Source organism: Agelaius phoeniceus, chromosome 21 (genome assembly GCF_051311805.1).
Source record: "Agelaius phoeniceus isolate bAgePho1 chromosome 21, bAgePho1.hap1, whole genome shotgun sequence".
NCBI lineage: Eukaryota > Metazoa > Chordata > Aves > Passeriformes > Icteridae > Agelaius > Agelaius phoeniceus.
In genome coordinates, this window is record NC_135285.1 from 5,923,761 (window position 1) to 5,941,761 (window position 18,001).

Genomic DNA, 18,001 nt, shown 5'->3' on the forward strand with positions numbered 1-18,001 from the left:
TGAATCCTTAACACACAGGCTGACACCTATGGGGCACTTTAACCACACACTGACAATATTTACTATTAATCATATTGACTCCTAAAGAAAGCACCTCAAACAGCAGGAGCTTTGTACTTTTTGGTCACTGACTCCTGGTGCTCCTTCACAGTAGACATCATGTAGTTCTACTACAAGGAAGAAAGATGCAGAACTGCCCTTGGAGCACCTTCCTGGTCTGATCCTTCAAGCAACATGCAAGTACATTTGTAAGCAATTCCATAATTCAGGTGTGGGGCAAGAACAAGGACAAGTTTGTTCTTTCCTCTGCCACCCAGCAGGTTTCCAAGAGGGCTGCATTGCAGATTCAGAATTTCCACTTGGTGCCTCTGTGAGCTCTTCTCTTGCCTGAGCCAAAGCACTTCTCAACTAAAAAAAAAAAAAAAAGCCAGACAGGCCAAGAGGAACAGCAAGCATTAAAAACAGGTGCATTATGAACAAAAACATCCATCAACCTGCTATTCTGCTCTCCTCTGCCCTAAGCTTTCATATTCCTTTCATACTGCTTCACGTCAACTTGGACACCAGTCATACAGACTCATAATCATAATCTAAATCTTGTTCCTAGTTAAGCCATGGTTTTTTCCATTAAGGTTAGCACTTTTAGATAGCTTTAGGCCAGAGGATGTGCATTATTTATCAGCCAATCCCCACAGCACAAGTATGCCTAGTCCTGACCCACAGTGAACAAGAGCAATTCCATAAGCACTTAACATAATGTAACTTCTTAGGATGCAATTGGTACTGGTCACACAATGGATACATATAGAAATAAAGATCTATTGTAAGTACACCATTTTCCAGTATACTGGCAATATTATTGTGCACAATGATTCATTATTCAAGAAAACAATTGTGAAAAATAAAGACAGGCAATAGTTCATGAGTGTCATCATAATATACATGTTAGGAGAAACAAAAAAAAATAAAGAGAAGGCTTCCCACTGCCTTGTACCTTGAGTTCCTATTTACAATAGTGCAGAGGGAGATTAACACTATTGTGCTGGCTTGGAACACTTACAATTGCTTTGTTAAATAATTTTGACCCTCAAACAGGCCAGCTTCTCCAACACCTGGTCACTTCTCCCAAGTTAGTAAGCAAAAGGACCAAAAAGCCTCTCAAGTGTGGAAGTTTGCTGTGTTTAAGGTGAGTTCCCAGGGACTGTCCTAGAAAATTCGCAGGTGCTGCCTAAGCAGGGCAAAACACAAATGCCAGTATAAGCTGGACACATTTGTAACATAATACTGGATAATTTGCAAACACCAGTCAGAGAGGGTAGAGAATGAAGTAGAAAATAACTTCTGGAGTTGGCATCTTCTCCCAGTCTGCCTGGAGTTGTTCTATTCCCTTGTGCAGAAATGCACCCAATACCACCACAGGGCCAGCAAGAGGTTCTGCCCAAGGTTTTGTGCAGACTGAGGCACTGAGGTTTCCAAACATCAAAGGACAGCAGCTAGGCTAATTCAGTGTAATGAGTGTAGCAATAGTAGTATTACATGTTCACACCACATCCTGCTCCAGAACTGCCATGATTCTCACCACAAGAATCACCCTTGCTGTGGTTCCTGCAGCTCTTTCACCAATGACCAGGATATGCCATGTTCTGGAGCTCTCCTGTATCTTTTTCCCACACTGTGCTCTCACTTCATTCAAAATAAGAAAAATACAGTGTATTTATGGAGTTAACATATAAATTCAACAAAGCCACATCATAAACTTACATCTATTGCAAAACACAACATTTCAAAAACCACAATGACCCCACACCACAGTCTCTGCTGAAAAGACAAGAAACCTTTCAGGAGACTGCCCCCTCCAAGAGAATCCACCTCCATAGAAAGCTGCATGTCTGGCTATTTGAAAGCCTACACAGTGAGTTTGGCAAATCAAATCCAGTTCCTCATGGACAGGCATAATGGTGAGGTTTGTTTCACTGACATTTGGGGTAAATGATGTGCCACAGAGGGACAGCTTGAATTTCAAGCTTCCATCTTAGCTATTTTATCATCAGCTTGTCTCCTCACCCTGGAACACAACACAATTACTGGCCACTGATTTACATATACAGAGATGACAGTGTCCAGTACTTTGTCTGGGTAATTTTTGGTAGTGCCCAGATCTTTCCTACAGAACAGGAGAAAGATTTTTGTTATTGGAGGCATTGTCATATTCATGTGCTCTCATGCCTCTGGGAGCACCTACAAGCCTTGAACATCAGAAGTGTTAATCAAAAACGTGTTTTGCCCACTCAGAATGTGTTTGTTGAGCCAAGTGTGGGCTGAGGGGGCTCAGGCAATGAGAGAGGAACACCCTGGGGCAATGTTCTCTCACAGAACTGATACTTGAGCTGCAGTGGCTGTGTTCAGTCTCCTGCCTGCAGCACCTTCCTTAACACTGCTAAAGCCAGAAGGAAAGCACACAGCAATTTTTACATGAATGCTCACTTGGAAACAGCTCTCTCTCCCCCACCCCTCCCCAAGTGCACTAAATTCTGCTTTTCTGGCTTATCTCTCACTGCACAGACTGGTTCCCAGGAGCCATCCATAGCAGTTGGGGCCTCTTTAATCCACTCTTTCCACATCCACCTCTCCTTTCTCTGCATCTCAGCCCCTCTCCTGTACATGCCTCTATGCAGGTTGCTGGAAGCAGTAGGATAAGATAAGTTTTGCTATTGTTTATTTTAATTTGAATCCTTTGGGCTGATTTTTCTGTTTCACACTCCACTAGCTTCAGGATACATCAGAATCTGGAAGACAGCTGTGTGCATCATGCCAAGCCATGGCTGTGCTGGAGCTGCTGTGCACCACTTCATCAAATGCACAACCACAGAGCCCTCCTGGCTGCCCTGCTTCCACAGGGCAAGGGACTTCCAAGGAAGTCACAGGCAATCTTACACTTCTAGTCAATGGCCTGAGGGCCTGCCAGCGTGCAGACTAAACTGGCATAGCCATGAGTCTGCCCCAGGCATTTCTGCTGCTGTATGTCTACAGGAATTCCAAAGAAGCCAGCACACCCCAGCTGTATGCTTGGTAAACCTTACAGCAGGGTCTGGCTGACTTTCAAGGTCTATATATATATATATTTTTAGATGACCTGAAAGTAAAGCAGATATATTGCTGCATTCTTCTGATGCACCCCTGCAAATCCATAACCAGGATTATCCCATCCAATTGACTTACTGGCTATATTACAAAGCATAAAGAAAGAATTTCTGCTGGAAGCTGCCCTTCATCCCTAACTCAGTTTACATAACATGGAATATAGGAAGTCCCTATATACAGTAAGAGGAAACAGAAGCTGAGCAAAGAGAATTTCTCCCCATTACAGAGAGTTACACAGCTCCTGTCCTACATTTGTAGGAAACAAGGAGTACCTTGGGAAAAGGTTCAAACACACACAGGCATTGCCCTTTCTGTCAGTTTTCCATGGTCTGCCTTCTTTCTATCTAGAAACACAAGCTCCCCCTCTCAGTCAGTGCTAGAGCCTGGATAGGTAAGTGCCTCTAGGAGCAGAGTGTCTGAAATACAGAGATGTTGGTTAACTCCTTCAGAAGGACCAGCACTGGGATCTTGCACAAGGGCACCAGGCCAGTTTGAAGAGACTCAGTTCTACAGATCACTAAGAATATATGGGGTTTAGTAAAAACTCTTCTTCCTTGAACCTGTTTGAGGTTCATATTCATGCTTTGATTCCTTCTGTGGTTTCATGAGGTTACCTTTCATTTTTAAAAAAAAAAGGTCTCAAAATCATCACCCCTAGTCACAGCACTTCAAGTGCTGGGACTTTCTGAGATCAGTACAACAAATTGCACTTACAATAATTTCATCACCAGGCATCACTTGAAGCTTGTCTAAAAGATCTCAGCTTCCCCCAGACCTTGCAGATCCCACAAATAGTTTTCAGTTCTTGTGAGGTACAAGCAGAGCTCATTCCCTCAGCCATCCCAGCTGAGGAGTCTGGGTGCAGCTGCCTGCACTGCAATGCAGCTCTCCTTGGGGGCTATGAGTAACCAAGGTTAAACTCTTTAAGTGCCATGGAGGGCAGTGACCCTGGGAATCCCACAATGGGGGCAGATTGGAGCCACGTGCTTCCCTCCCTAATTGTGATCACTGGCTGATAGATAATCCTTTCATGGGCTGCTGCTCTACAATTGCTGTGCAGCAACCAATCCAATCTGAGAGCCAGAACCAGGCCCAGGGGTATAATTCCCCTCCTACTTCCCTAAAACATGGTGAAATCTACTGTTTCCATAGAAACAAATCAGTTTGATGTCCACACAGCTCCTGCATCCCTCACTGGTGGGCATCAGCCCCAAGCTGCTGAGGTTTTAAGCAAGTGTCTACAGTCACAGGTCAAGAGTTTGGAGGAGAAATAAGAGGCACTCCCAGCATACAAACCTGACCATCTCATCCAAAATGTCATTTGCTTCAGTTCATCTCTGCTGTGAGAGAATTAATCAGGAATATTCTTCTCCTCCTCCATTTTGAGGGTTGAGTTATCTGCCAGCTCCCTCCCTGCTATCTTCCTGCAGATGGGTTAGTCCAGAGTACGTGAGGACGTAGAACACAGATGGGAAATCAAAACAGAATACTCCAGCACTTCACGTGCACTTGTGAGCCAATTTACTCTGTGCTTCTGCAGGGAAAAAACTGTAAAGGCATTTTCTTGTTTGGAGCTCTGCATTTTACTGTGGAGAATTATTTAGAGTGGTACAGCCTAGAGTGCACTGCCTGATCTCAAAAAGTCACTGCCCGTTATAGCAAATGCCGCATTGACTCCAGGCTGCAGAGCTGGGGAAGCACAGGCTGGAGACAGCACAAAACTGCAGCACTGCTGCTGTGCAGCTTCTTCTAGGATTTTCTGAGTAATAGAAAATGAAATCCTGGATTTTGTTTGCTGCCTTGGGATATTCACGGTAAAAAATAATACAGTACTTATTCTGCATGACAATATCAGGAACTCAAGAGAATAAGCAGCCTGGTGTACCCTGAATGGATGTGGCAGTAAGGATTACACATTTGTGGAAAATGCAGTTTTGATTTCAAGAATTGCAATCCCAGGAGAAAGGAAACAAGGCTGGTTTTACTCATGTGAGGAAAAAAAAAAAGTAACACCAGAAACATTGCACTGCATGATGCATTCTCCACCCCAAAAACTGTAAACCAGACCTTTATGTCTGTCTTGCTTAATTTTCACCATCACAGCACAAAAGCAAGTTTTCCTTTTGCTACTTCAAAAGCATATATACCCTGGCAAAAAACTCTGCAATTGCAGAATCTCCCTGTAATTTCCAGTCCCCAAGAAGACAATACCAGACAGCAGCAACACCACAGAGCATCAAATTAGTTCAGTCCCTATAACAGTAGTGAAGAAACAGGTTTTTTTAAGGCCAGAAAGGTAAACCCATGACCCAGCATCTTTGCCTCTTTTTCAAGCCGCACTGATCTGTCATAACACTGCAGCAACACTGCTCTGCTTTGGCACAAACAGAGCTCCCAACCCCTGGCACTGCTGTAACAGAAGGCTGCAGCCTTGAAAAACGTGACCTGTTCAGCACCTGCAACTTGAGCTGTGAGAAAACAAAAGGACAAGCTGTACACTAAAACTCTGGGACAGGAATGGCTGATGGGAAAGCACAGCCACAATAACACCCTGGGATTAATGGATGCTAAGACTGACGAGCAGCAGGCTGACCTGGCTATTTCCCACCACCAGTGTCTTAATCTCTGGAGCCAGGCTGCAGCTGAGTCCAGACTGCCCAGTAGCAGAGGCAGTGTAAAGGCTGCCCAGCAGTAGAAGCTCTCCTGTGCTCAGAGACACCATCATACTGTGCAGCAGTGACTAATATTCACACTACTCATCATGTGGAGGCTCTGGATAAAAAAGGGGATTATCCCCCTTTTTGTCCTTCTCTCCTTCAGAGAAGGAAACCAGGTACAATGGCAAATTCAAAGATATCAAATAGTTGTGCTAAGTATTATCTTAGATTTCTTGTCAAAACTCCACCTCTGGAGCCCTGATATTTGCTGCAAGACCCAAGAGAAGAACAAACGTAGCTGGAGGCACATTTCATCACTGCAGCATGACACTTCCTCCACTCCCAGACAGCACTGTGTGCTAGCAAAGGAGACAGGCTGCCCAGAGCCTGAATTCCTTAAAGGGTACAGACAACTGAAAGAGTTCATTGGGAAAGGCAAAGTCACTTTGATGAGCCCACAGACACAAACCAAACAGAAGCTGCACGAAGAAGGGTGCTACCTCAACAAGCCAAGATGTGTTGCATATTGGTGTTGAGTTTATAAAGCTGAATGCATGAACCCCAAAGCTTATCTCAGGTCAGTGGTAAGAGGCAGAGAGTGCTGTGGATGGGGAGGCAGCCTGCTTCCTTTCCGACAGGCCAGGCAGGAAGGACAGAATTCCATGGGGTAACAGAGTTATGCTGCACTCAGACATCCTGACCAAACTGCCCACAGTGCACAGCTGTCCTGCAGAGGGAATTTAAGATGTCAATTTACATCTCTGCTCAGCCTGGAGAAGTATGCAGGAACAGTGCCAGGCTCCTTGCTATGCACTGCACCTCTGCAGCTCCAGATATAATTAGGATCAACCCAAGCTGGGAACATGGTGCAGAGGCACTGCCACTTAAAGCCCTTGAAGAAGACCCAGCAGACTGATTGCAAACACCTCTAGTGCAGAGCAAAGTCAGAAGCATTAAACTCTACTTAAAAAACCACACAAACATCTCCATTTCCCACTGTACCAGAACAAAAATTGGATCAATAGTCCCAGAAGAGATGAGCTTCAGACCTCCTGTCTGGTTCCAATGTCCAGTGGAACAGCACTTCTCATGTGCACAAAAGGCACATTTGCTCTAGTCAAATTTGGGCAGTGACCATGGGAGGTGACAAAAAAGCTGCACTTAAATTCAACAACAACAACAAAAAAGGAAGATCAAAGCAGGTGTTGCCTTATCGGTGAGCATTCTGATAGCAAAACTGTGGTGTAGTGACTTGGACAGACCACAGTCTTACAGCCTTCCATTCCTTTCCTTATCTTCCAGAAGTAAAGGGTTTAACTAAATATCTCTCTCTTGTATCTCCACTCCACCAATACAGTGATTTCTAAGACATCTGCTTTTGCCCCTCCAGGTGTCCAATGTGAGTTCAACTTTGTCCAAGCAGAAGTTGGCAAAGTATCAAGTGCCAATGCAGTAAGTCACTTATTCTTTTGCAGTAAACATTCCTTAAATATCATTCCTTCAATAGTCTATACAAATTCATTCAGGAAATGGATCTCTTTCTCCAAAATTAGTTTGGGATGCTTGGTAGTTTGCAGGCCTGAGATAACAAACACATCTTGCACGAATAGGCATAAGCAGAGTAATTCTTAGGAACAGGAACAAATCAAAGTAGCACAGCCCAGAGGGAAGAAGTTTATTGCTGGGATCTCTGCTGAGAGCTGCATGATGTAGAAGAGGTGACCTGAGTTTCAGTGCTGGAGCTGCAGCATCAGCTCTGCAGTGTGACACATGTCATGCACCAATCCCTAAAGGTTATTCTGCATTTTGGAATGTACCAGCCTCCTCCTCCTCACCCGTAGCTTTAACCCCATTGCGACAGATCTCCTCTCAAGGCCACCACCACGCTCAGGCAATTCCCAGCTATTCATAGAGGAGCTTCTATTAAAAGTAAAAGCACAATCAGCTTAAGAAATAGCCAGAGATTACACAAGAGATCACAGCAGCCAGAAAGAGAGAAAACCTAACATGTATTAGAATCCAGGGGTCCCATCATGACCCAGAGCAGTGTAAGTTCAGAGTAAATCATAAACAAGTCAGTGAGGCTAAATAACAGCATAAAACCTGTGAGGGTTAGAGCTTTGCTGTTTATTGGTTTAATTCTGAACTAACAGGCCACCAGACATATTCCCCTGCTGACAGGGAATTGTTCCTGTGCTGGAAGGCAGGTGGCAAATGGACAGTCATTATAAGCCTCATTTTTAGAGGTTTGTAACTATGTGGATGAGGAAGAGCTCTCAGGGCTGAAACAGTCTGGTAATTTGTCAGAGCACTGAGCCAGATCCTAGGTAACTTACTCTGTCTCTACACATGTAAGAGTGGCAGGAAGACAAAGAGGAGGAACTGAACAAAGACTTCAAGATTTTTGCCTTTAGGTACCTCTTTCCTTGTTCTAAAAAATTCAGCACCACCTCCCTCATCACTGGATCTCCATTCTCAATTTTATAATAAAGGGAAACACTGTAGTTTCTCCTAGTGCTCTCCAGGGTAAGTTAGCTGTGCTGTGAAAACATTTGCAGATGTTGAGAACCGACTGCTCAGCATCTCTGTAGACTTCTGCCTATTGATATGAGAAAGGGTCTGAATGCAGCTGTAAAACTACTCTGAAATACAGCTGCAATTTATGATCAGCTTTTATCCAGCATTACAGCAACACTGCCTGGCTTTGCAGCCAAAATCCACAGCAGTATCAGTTTAACACTGGCTGTGTCCTCTCTTAGGCATCACATATACTACACTGGCCCCTCTTGCAGCAAGAGTGTTTCCCAGCCCCAAAATGACAGTCTGAGCAGTCAGACAGGACTTACCATGTCTGTTATGGTTGTATTAACTCTTCACCCTTCCACACGGCTGCAACAATGCAGCCTAAAGTCATAAGAAACAGGAAAGGGAGAGTTAAAGGAGACTGTTGAGGCAATACATTATTAAAATAGTATTTTCAGCCCCAGAGACTCCAGTTCAATTCCCATTTCCGTCACAAGTGAGGTACTGGGTTTATTCCAAACCTCATTTATTGTTCATTGCCACTGCAACACGAGTATTTCAGCAGAGCTTATAGTTTTGAGACTAAGCCCTGATTTTTAGGAAGGGAAGAGATGACAATGCAGGTCTTAGAAGCTTTCAGAGTCTTTATACTTGTCTCCAGAAGCATTTAGGGAAACAGCATCTTTTAGAGAAAAAAAAATACCCTCAAACCTCCATGTTAGAAATTGCTGTTTTCAATACAAAAGCTACACTGCTCTTCTGTTCGCTCAATTGCTGTGGCCAGGGCTCTAAGAAAAGCCACACAAGTCACAAGACTTGCAGAAAAATGGCAGAAGCTGGCAAGTTTGCTTCCAGTCAGCAAGACACAGCTTGAGGAGCTTGCATAACGTCTGCTTCCAAGAAGCTCCCAAAAGCATGTTATGCTGAATTGCAAGAAGCTACTAACCAGGGACCATCTCACTTCCATTTGGTCATGGCAGGGTCTGCCAAAACTTTCCATGTCAGATGCTCTGGAGAAAACAGAGACACTGTTACGATTTCAGACTCAGGGCTCATTATTCCTGTACTGCATCTTGAAGGAAAGCAAAGCAGTTATCTACTACAGTCAGCAGCAGGCTCGGAGCTGTGACAAACCTGAAGGTCACAAAGGAAGCAAATGCCAGCAACTTAATTGTCCTGTCTGCCCATTGACATAAGACAGCTTAAGAAAACTGTGGAGCCACTTTTTATTCAACTGTTATTAAAATATTTACTAACGGACTTTGAAAACAAAGCTGGACCTAACTACAAAGTATCAATGAGTCACCTGGAATATTTGTTTAAGTATTTAACTTTAAATTGCCCATCAGTGTTTTGATGCAGTCTTGCCTGCTTGTCAGCAAACACTGAAATGTTCTCAGCCCTCTCTTTGTAGCTAACCCAGTATCTATAGTAGTTAGTTCTCCAGTTTGCATTACTAAACTCCATCAAGTCACCCCAAAATAGGCATGATGTGTGCTTGACATGGATCACAGATAAATGTAAATTAGGAGAAATTACTTTTTTGCAGTTTTTCCAGAATCAGTACCTGCTTGCAGGCTGACCACCTCCAAACCTGACCAGAACATGCAAGTACTGAAAGTCCCTAGGTACAAAACCCTGGGCTCACTCCTCTGTAGAGCTGGGCTACCCATCCCTGCCCTGAAACACCATGCTCAAAAATTCAAATGCTACCAGTAGGACAGTGTCTCATCTCCAGTGCTTTCTAAGAACACCCTCACTCCTCAAATCCTGCACCTGATCTATGCCAGCAGCCAAAGGTGGCTGCACCAGACCCAACCTCTGCAGAGCAGACCTAAGTAACCTGCAAAATACTTGCTGCAAATGAAGAATTAAAGTTCTTGGCACAACACTTCTAGAGAGAAGGCAAGCGTCTGCAAGGGCTCAGACAGACACTGCAGTGCCATCTTTACAGAGTTTTCATTTATTGTTAAGAAAAACAGTGCATCACTTTATGCTTAACGTTGTCCAGTGTCCAAGTGTCCTTAATGATATACACCTACATGTCATGGGAGACACCAACAGCCTCAAAGGATGGAGAAAAAGGTATAAAAATTAATCACTAAGAATTTAGCTTCAGAGCAAAGAACAGAATTCTACCTCAAGGCTGAACATGCCCATTTGTCTGTAATTAGAGACAATATTCCTTAACCAAGAGATTCCACTCTCTATCAGAAGGTGCAAAACCAGCTCAGAGGCCAGGAAGAGGAAACTTCAAGTAGAAGGAGAAATTGTCCCACTAGTAAGCTATTTTTCCCACCATGCATGACTAGACTTCTGGGTTTGGGGTTTAGTTTTTTTTGGACCAGATTTAATTTAGTCTCTCCTCCCAACTAGCAGTACTCTGACTCATATGGTTACAGATCTGTGAGTCCAAGAAGGAGGAAAGTATTACACCCAAAGTTTTTGGGGTGGTTTTTTTAGTGGCATATCAAGGAAGTGGGTTTACCCTGCACATTATCAGTAAATCTCCTTTCACAGACACCGCCTCAAAACCAATTTTACATTGGGCACATAGGCTGAACACCATATGCTTCTAGATGACTGCCTGCCACCCCTTCACTAATTCTTCTGGTTTTGCTACTCATGCACTGCCTGAAACAAAAAACTAAGTACTGGCTCACATGGGTGGAGCACACATGGTTTGTTCTTGTCCAATAAATTCACTGCTCAAGGCATCATAATAAGTTTCACCCCAGCAGCTAGAACACAGCAAGAACTGTTTTCTTAATTAACTTATGCTAAGTTGTAAGTTGCTTCCATTTCTCCTCAGTAAGATCCATCCTAAAAAAATCTTATTCCGAATTTTTGTTCATGCTTGTACAGACAGACTCAAACCTGGAGTACAAAGTAGGGACATTCAGGAATTCACCAGATCAGGAAGGGGATGAACTTCCTGCCTTAGAATAACATTTTCAGAAGCTGCCTCAGATAGGAGGTGTTGCAGACAGACTCCCACTCCTTCTGTTTAAGTCTAGCAGGGTTCTGCCTGCTCTGAGCATCTGGAAAAGTCAGGGTCAAGGACTTGGCTTGGTATTCCCAGATAGGTATTGAATGGCTTCTGAAAACAATCAGTACCCTTTAAAAACAGTAGGTCATCTTTGCTTTGCCTGGTTTTATTAAGGATTTTTCACTGTGTGCTAAGCACACCAAGTTTTAAAAAACAGGAGCAGCTGACAGTTTAGGTTTTGGGAACTTCTGACTCCTTTTCCCACTGGTTCTGCTCCCTCTTTACAGCTTTGTATCACTGCATCCTGTTCATTGAGAAAGCACACAAAAAATTCCACATGTATTTATCACAAAGTACAGTAAGAAATAATAAAAAAACCTCAAGATGTTCTAAGGCTCTCAACTTGAGGATTATCATGCTAACAAGGAAGAGCCCACAAGGAAATGCAGCGTCCCTGATCTGTCAGCTGTCAGGTGATGAATTCCAGCAATGACAAGGCAACCTGGCATTTTCACACACCAGTAGGTCCAAACACCAACTTGCACCACACTGAGCACCACCTTCCCCACTGGACTGCAGCTGGTTTCCCTTCCCTAGGTAAATTCTGATATGATCTGAGACATGCCATAAAGATCCCTTCTTCTAGAGAATATAAGGCTAGTGGGCAGTTATCAGAAGCACAAGATCATCACTAAAGAGCTAAGCTGAAAGATACAGCTAGAAAGATCTGCAGAGAACATGTAACTGCTGCAGGAAGGAGAAAAAATATTAGACTTGTACTTAGTTGAGCCAGCCCCAACAGGATTAAAACAAGTTGACAACAAACACAGGCAGACACTGCTGCTGCATCTATGAACACTGAGATTCACGGGGTTCTCCCTCACAGCCATCCATGCTATGTTATGTTTTAACTTAATTATGTATCTTCTTCTGGCAGTCCTCCTCCCACAAGTGTTTGCTCAGAGCCCTACAGATTTCTCTTAAGTTTAATTATTTTATCTTGGGGTCTGCTGTAACACCTTACCCATTTCCCCCAGTGCTCCATATTTTCTTCGTTCCCCAATTAATCCAAGATGAAAATAGGCATTTTCTTCACTGGAGACCAAAGACTGGCTGCCATTTGAAGGAGTTACCTGACCATAGTTTATTTCTCTAAGCAGCAGAATCCTACTCCTGGCTCTTGCACCATCACTGCAACCCTGAATAAGTCAGTTCCCAAGCAGTGCCTGTGTTTTTAAGCTGCAAATAGACAACAGGATTTGACTGGCTCACAGATGTATTTATCATACAACAATTAAAGGTCCATGATTTGCAATTAATCATCTCTCTGCCAGCACACATCTCAAATCACAAACCTCAAAAATTTAGAAGAATCACTCTTAAGAACCTCTTTTGTGGTCAAAGCACATGACTATATCTTCTTGTTTAAATTTAAATCTGCTCCTGAAGTACTGCAGTGATGCTCAGCATTGCCCAGTACAACAGACATCCCCAATCTATACATAATGTAGCTATTTTACAAGATTTGAAATCTCAGTCCTCAACACTCAAGCTCATAAACCACATACTGCAGCAGAAGCCTGAGCAACTTAAAAGTACAAAGATCATCAACAAAACTGTTTTCCTGCAGGAATAGGCCAAGTATCTGGATATCTTTATGCATCCCTTTAGGATCCTTCACTTCTGCATAGTTGCTAAACACTGCTGTTGATCTCTGAAGGTATTTTGCTGGGGAAGCTTTCCATAACAAAGCAAAGTATTCGTTATCAAGGAAAGCATTCCCTCATCATATCTTGGGGGTGTAATTATCTCTAAATGATTGTGGAAGGTATTAAGTTCTTCCTCAGAGTTATACCTGAAGCCAAACTAAACCCTGTGGTTTCAGGATCTAGCTTTGCATCACCAGTATGGGACATAGAAAGGCAAAGAGACACTTGCTGCCAGGCCCATGCTTGATTTTGTCACAGCAATTACTGCAGCTATGCCTAATGAGTATTTAGCCTTTTGACTGCCACAGGCATTGCAGTGCTGCATTTTCACTGCTCTTTTACCCATGTGGAAATTTCATTGTGTTAGCCCAACATGGTTGAGTTTAGGCCCACACCTGTCTCCTGATTCCTTCCAGGCAACACAAAAATATCAGGGAATTCAGCATATACCATCAGAGCCTGGTGACAAACTGCTAAGTACCCCTGGTTTGAGTGCACAGCTTCCAAGAGAAGATGCTTATGGGGTACCAGATCCCAGCTCGGGTCTGGGGTCAAGTAAACATTGATTCACTTTGCACAAGTTTGGCACTGCTTAAGTCCCTTGATCATAAACAAGATGGTTTCATCTCCATTCAAGTCCTTCCACCCACTGTTCCCAGCCCTTAGTCACTGCCTCTTCAGCAGCCCCCTGAAACCATCTGTTCTGGAGAAGTCAGAGGTGCCTTGTTTTCCCCATCAAGAGCAATGCAGCTGTCCCAGCAGGGCTGAGCAGCACCCCTGCCTTGGATCAGAGGCACAGCCATGCCAGGAACCAGCTGAACACAGCCCAGGGCTTCCAGTTCTCCTGTTTGTAAAGCACAGGTAACAGTAATACTCCCAGAAACCCAAAGATTTGTGTAACGCTGCTCTGAGATCATAAGATTTAAAGAAAGCATATTTGTTGTTTTCACATGGTAAAGTAAGAGTGGCATGAACAGGGATGATTATACAAACAGCCTTGTGGGCTGTCTCGTACAACCTCCTCAGTCATTTGGGCTCTTAAGTCAAATTAGCACATACCACATGCTTTGTTCTTTTTATCAGACCAATTTTGCTGGTACAGCTGCCTGCTCCAGGACCAATTTATTTAGAAAAGGAGGCTGCAGGGAAGAAACAACACCTTAAGAACGGACTAAATGATCACTGAGGTCCCTTCCAACCTGAGTTATCCTTCAACCTTATAACCACACCAACAGGAAATGCCTGGAGCTCACCCAATTAACCTTCCTTGCAGTTCTGGCGCCCAGGACAAACCAGTCTGTGGACAGATGTGTCACCTGTCTGGCTTCTACATGGCTTCTTGTTTCTTCAGCAATTTTATCACCACCAGCCGGTATCCGAGCCACCACGCTGAGACTCCAGCAGCAAAAGCACACATAGCAGCCACACTGACATCTGGTATTATAAATACAAGCTCTGCACTGTTGGATAATCTGTTAACAGCAGAGTAAGTGTCACTGAAAACGCAATTAGCAGCAACTACTAAGCCGGCGAATTCAGGAGGAGAAAAATATTAGTTTGGTAAGACATGTAACTAAAGACTGATTGCAGGCAGGATCACTCCTCCCTCCCTGCTTGTAGATTTCCACTGAGTGTGGGACTCGGTGCTACTGCGAGGTGCCTGCAGCAGCCCTGGACTGAAGCCCTGCACAGCCACAACACAGGTCTGGCAGGGGGCAAGTGTCCCGCTAGGGAAACGTGATTTGATGATCATTTGAAAGGAGCCCCACAGGTGCTGAGCAGTGAAACCAGCCCTGCTGGGGCCCCCAGCCCCTGTGCTGAAGTGTCTGCATCATGCCCATCAGCCAGTACCAACCACATCAGCATTTGTTCTTGCACAGATTTCCATCCATTCAGAGAGAAACTCAGCAGCACTCACATTCCCTGTGCAGCGAGCAGCTGCTGAGCAATAGCTGCACCACCATCCTGGTATCAAGCAGGAGCAGTGACATATGTCATGTCCACACTACAGCAATAATTGTATTTGTACACAGTAGGTCTACACACAATTTCTTCTTACGACTGTTCAGACAAGAAAACAGCCCTTGTCACAATCACACTGAAGAACCATGCTCATTTTGGATACTATTTCCATAGCTCCTTATCATGGTTTCCAATACCCACACAGAAAGAAAAGAGACTATACATTACAGCAGGGCCCCAACACAATTTTAACAGGATTGGGATTTGCAGCATATACACATACATTCTGTGGTAAGAGGTCTCAAGTTACCAGTCTAAACCAGCCAGCACTCAGGGGTATCAAATGGAGAAAGACCTCTTCACACTGACATTTTCCATTTCCCCTCCAATTATTTCCTCTAAATGCTTTTCTACAGACAGCTCTCAGCTCCTGCTCAGGGGACCCTTAATTATTTCATTTTCTAAAAGCCACAGCACTAGAACTTGCTGCTAGAGAGACAGCTGATGGGACACGGTGAGGTCATAAGTTCTCTTGTGACAGGAGTCATCAGAAACAGACAGAAGATAATTGAATTCATATATTTTCCACCAAGCAGATAAAACCCCTGGTTCTAAATTGGTGCCAGTGAAGATGCACCAAGGATTAGTAAATCCTCTTGTGTGGTTGGTCTAAAGGAGAGGAGCAGTTTACCCCAATACACCGACTGTCCTTCCTCCAACAAATCCCCCTCTGGCCCAGCAGCCCTACATTATCTACGACACCACTGCAGCACTGCCTGCACAGATCCTCTAAAAAGGATTTACGAGGTTTGACTGCCAGTACTTAGAAAGCATGAAAACAGCAGAGCCAACAGGTGAACCCATTTTGCTCAAAGATTGCAGAAGATCCATTTTCCCCTTCTTCGAAAGCCACAGCCCAGCAAGTTTTTCACTTGGGTGGCAGGAATTTTTATTTTTTTTCTGTGACTATAAACAAACAAGCGGATCCTGGACTATGACCTGAGGCTTAGTAGAATGTATTTCTGCAATGTCCTGCCTTTGGCATAATCCCAGCATCTCTGGGGGGTACACTGCATGGACCTTTGGAAGTTAGCTAGAAGAGATACCAAACTCTTTAAATTTTATATTCTTATTTTTTCAAAACTCTTTGATCTATGGCAGAGAAGAAGAATTTTTACTTTGACCATGCTTTCTTTATACCAGATACAACCCCTGAGCCTTCCTCCTAGTATACCCAGCACTCACTGCTCAAAGATACCCTTGCACAGGTCCAGAATTTGAGGCTACTTGCAGCTAAACAAGCAGTTAATCCACACCACAGACCCTTCTGACAGTGGAAAAGCTCTATAAGCCATCCAACAGCAAACAGCTTAAAAGAAAAAGTGGGGGTAGGGAAATGTAGGGAAACGAGATCCAATAGATGTTGTCACAAATGCAGTTTGCTGAAAGAGAAAAACCCACGCAAGCATCTGACCAGGTATCAGCAGTCACTGCTTTTAAGGCAAGTCACCAGAAACCTGCGTGCTCCTTACAGCATAAAAAAACACCTTCATAACTAAAACCTGTATATAACTTAATACAATTAATTAGCAAGGAAAAAGGTGAGGAACAGCCCCCCCCCCCCGCCCCAGGTGTTGTGTGTCTGCACTGGAGCAGATACCCAAGCAGCGCGGTCTGCAATTTACTCAAGTTGCAGATGATGAATGCGAAGGTCACATGAAGGGAAGGCATCAGTATATTGCCTGTCACAAAATGGTAGCACCCGGGGATTTGAGCATATAGGAGAGCTATAACCCCGTCCTTCCTATAGCCTCCCCGCAGCTCCTGACATGGCATCCGCTATGGAGGACAGCGAGCCTGGGCTGGGGGAGGGGGACGGAGCAGATTAAACTTAAACACCCTCCACATCACCCCCCCGCAGCGACAACATCCATCTCTGAGCCCCGCACCGAGCGGGGCATGGATGGGGCCGGCCCCCACAGCCCCTTCAGCCCCCTCCGTTATGTAACAGCCAGGACAAGGGGGGGCTTCCACCGGCCGCCAAGGTGCGGCAGCGGCGGGGACCCCGCTGCGGAACGTCCCCAGGCGGGGAGCCCTCCCTCCTTCCCCGTACCCCTGCACCGCAGCGCCCGGGCGTCCTGCAGCGCTGCCCGCGCACACACACGCGCCGAGCGGAGCGGAGGAGCTGCGAGCGGAGCGCTGTCCCCGCTCCGCGCTGTGCCCGCACCGCGTTCAGAGTGCCCGCACCGCGCTGTGTCCGCGCTGCCCCTGCGCCCGTTCCCGCACCGCGCTGCCCGTGCGGAGCCTCTGCCGGCGCTGCTCCCGCACCGCGCCGCCCGCGGACCCCGCGGCGCTGCCCCCGCACCGCGCTGACCATGCGGCAGCTCTGCCCGCGCCCGCGGGGACACCCCCTGCTCACCTCCCGACGAAATTCTCCAACACGGAGCTCTTGCCGGCGCTCTGCCCCCCCACCACGGCGATCTGCGGCAGGTCGAGGTTGGCGTTCTGCCCGATGGCGGCGAAGGCGTCCTGCAGCCGGTTGACCAGCGGGATGAGATCCTCCATCCCGCGGTTCCCCATGGTTGCGGCGCGGCTCCTCGCACAGGCGAGCTCGCACTAACACTTCCCGCAGCCCTCCCCGGCTCTGGGGCCGGTGGGCAGCGGCTCCAGCCCGCGCCCCTCGCCCCGCTCGACGCCGCCCGGGCTCCGCTCGCCTCAGCCCGCCCGCCGCGCCTGTGGAGAGCCCCGTGCTGCCGCCAGGGGGCGTTAGAGGTACCTGCGCCGCGCTGCATCCTGGGAGATGTAGTCCGGCGGCTGCGAGGGGCCGAGGGGGCCGGGATCGGCACGGCAGGGCATGGCACGGGTGTCTGTGCCCAGAGATCTGGGAACAGGGCTCGCTCCCAAAACCAGAGAAGTTCAGGTTGTCCCGGGGCTGCGTCTGTGTGTGGCAGGTTGGCACACCTGTATGGCCCAGCCGCTGTGGATGCGCAGCCTGGTAAGCCCGGCCCACTGTCAGTGGC

The 18,001-nt window shown here is 45.9% G+C and overlaps 1 protein-coding gene across 16 annotated transcripts in view; it reads right to left on the reverse strand.

Moving 5' to 3' along the window:
- Positions 1-17,732, reverse strand: part of DNM1 (dynamin 1) — a 65,144-nt gene extending 47,412 nt beyond the window's left edge. For 15 of the 16 annotated variants that reach the window (XR_013184919.1, XR_013184918.1, XR_013184917.1 and 12 more), the window contains exon 1: positions 17,401-17,731. Coding sequence is in view for 13 of the 16 variants with exons in the window: in XM_054646345.2 (XP_054502320.1) it covers positions 17,401-17,561 (161 nt within the window). In the remaining 3 variants the exon portion in view is untranslated. Of the gene's footprint in view, positions 1-17,400 lie in introns of all 16 variants that reach the window. The other variant, XM_054646347.2, reaches the window with a different exon arrangement.
- Between the last annotated feature and the right edge of the window lie 269 nt (positions 17,733-18,001).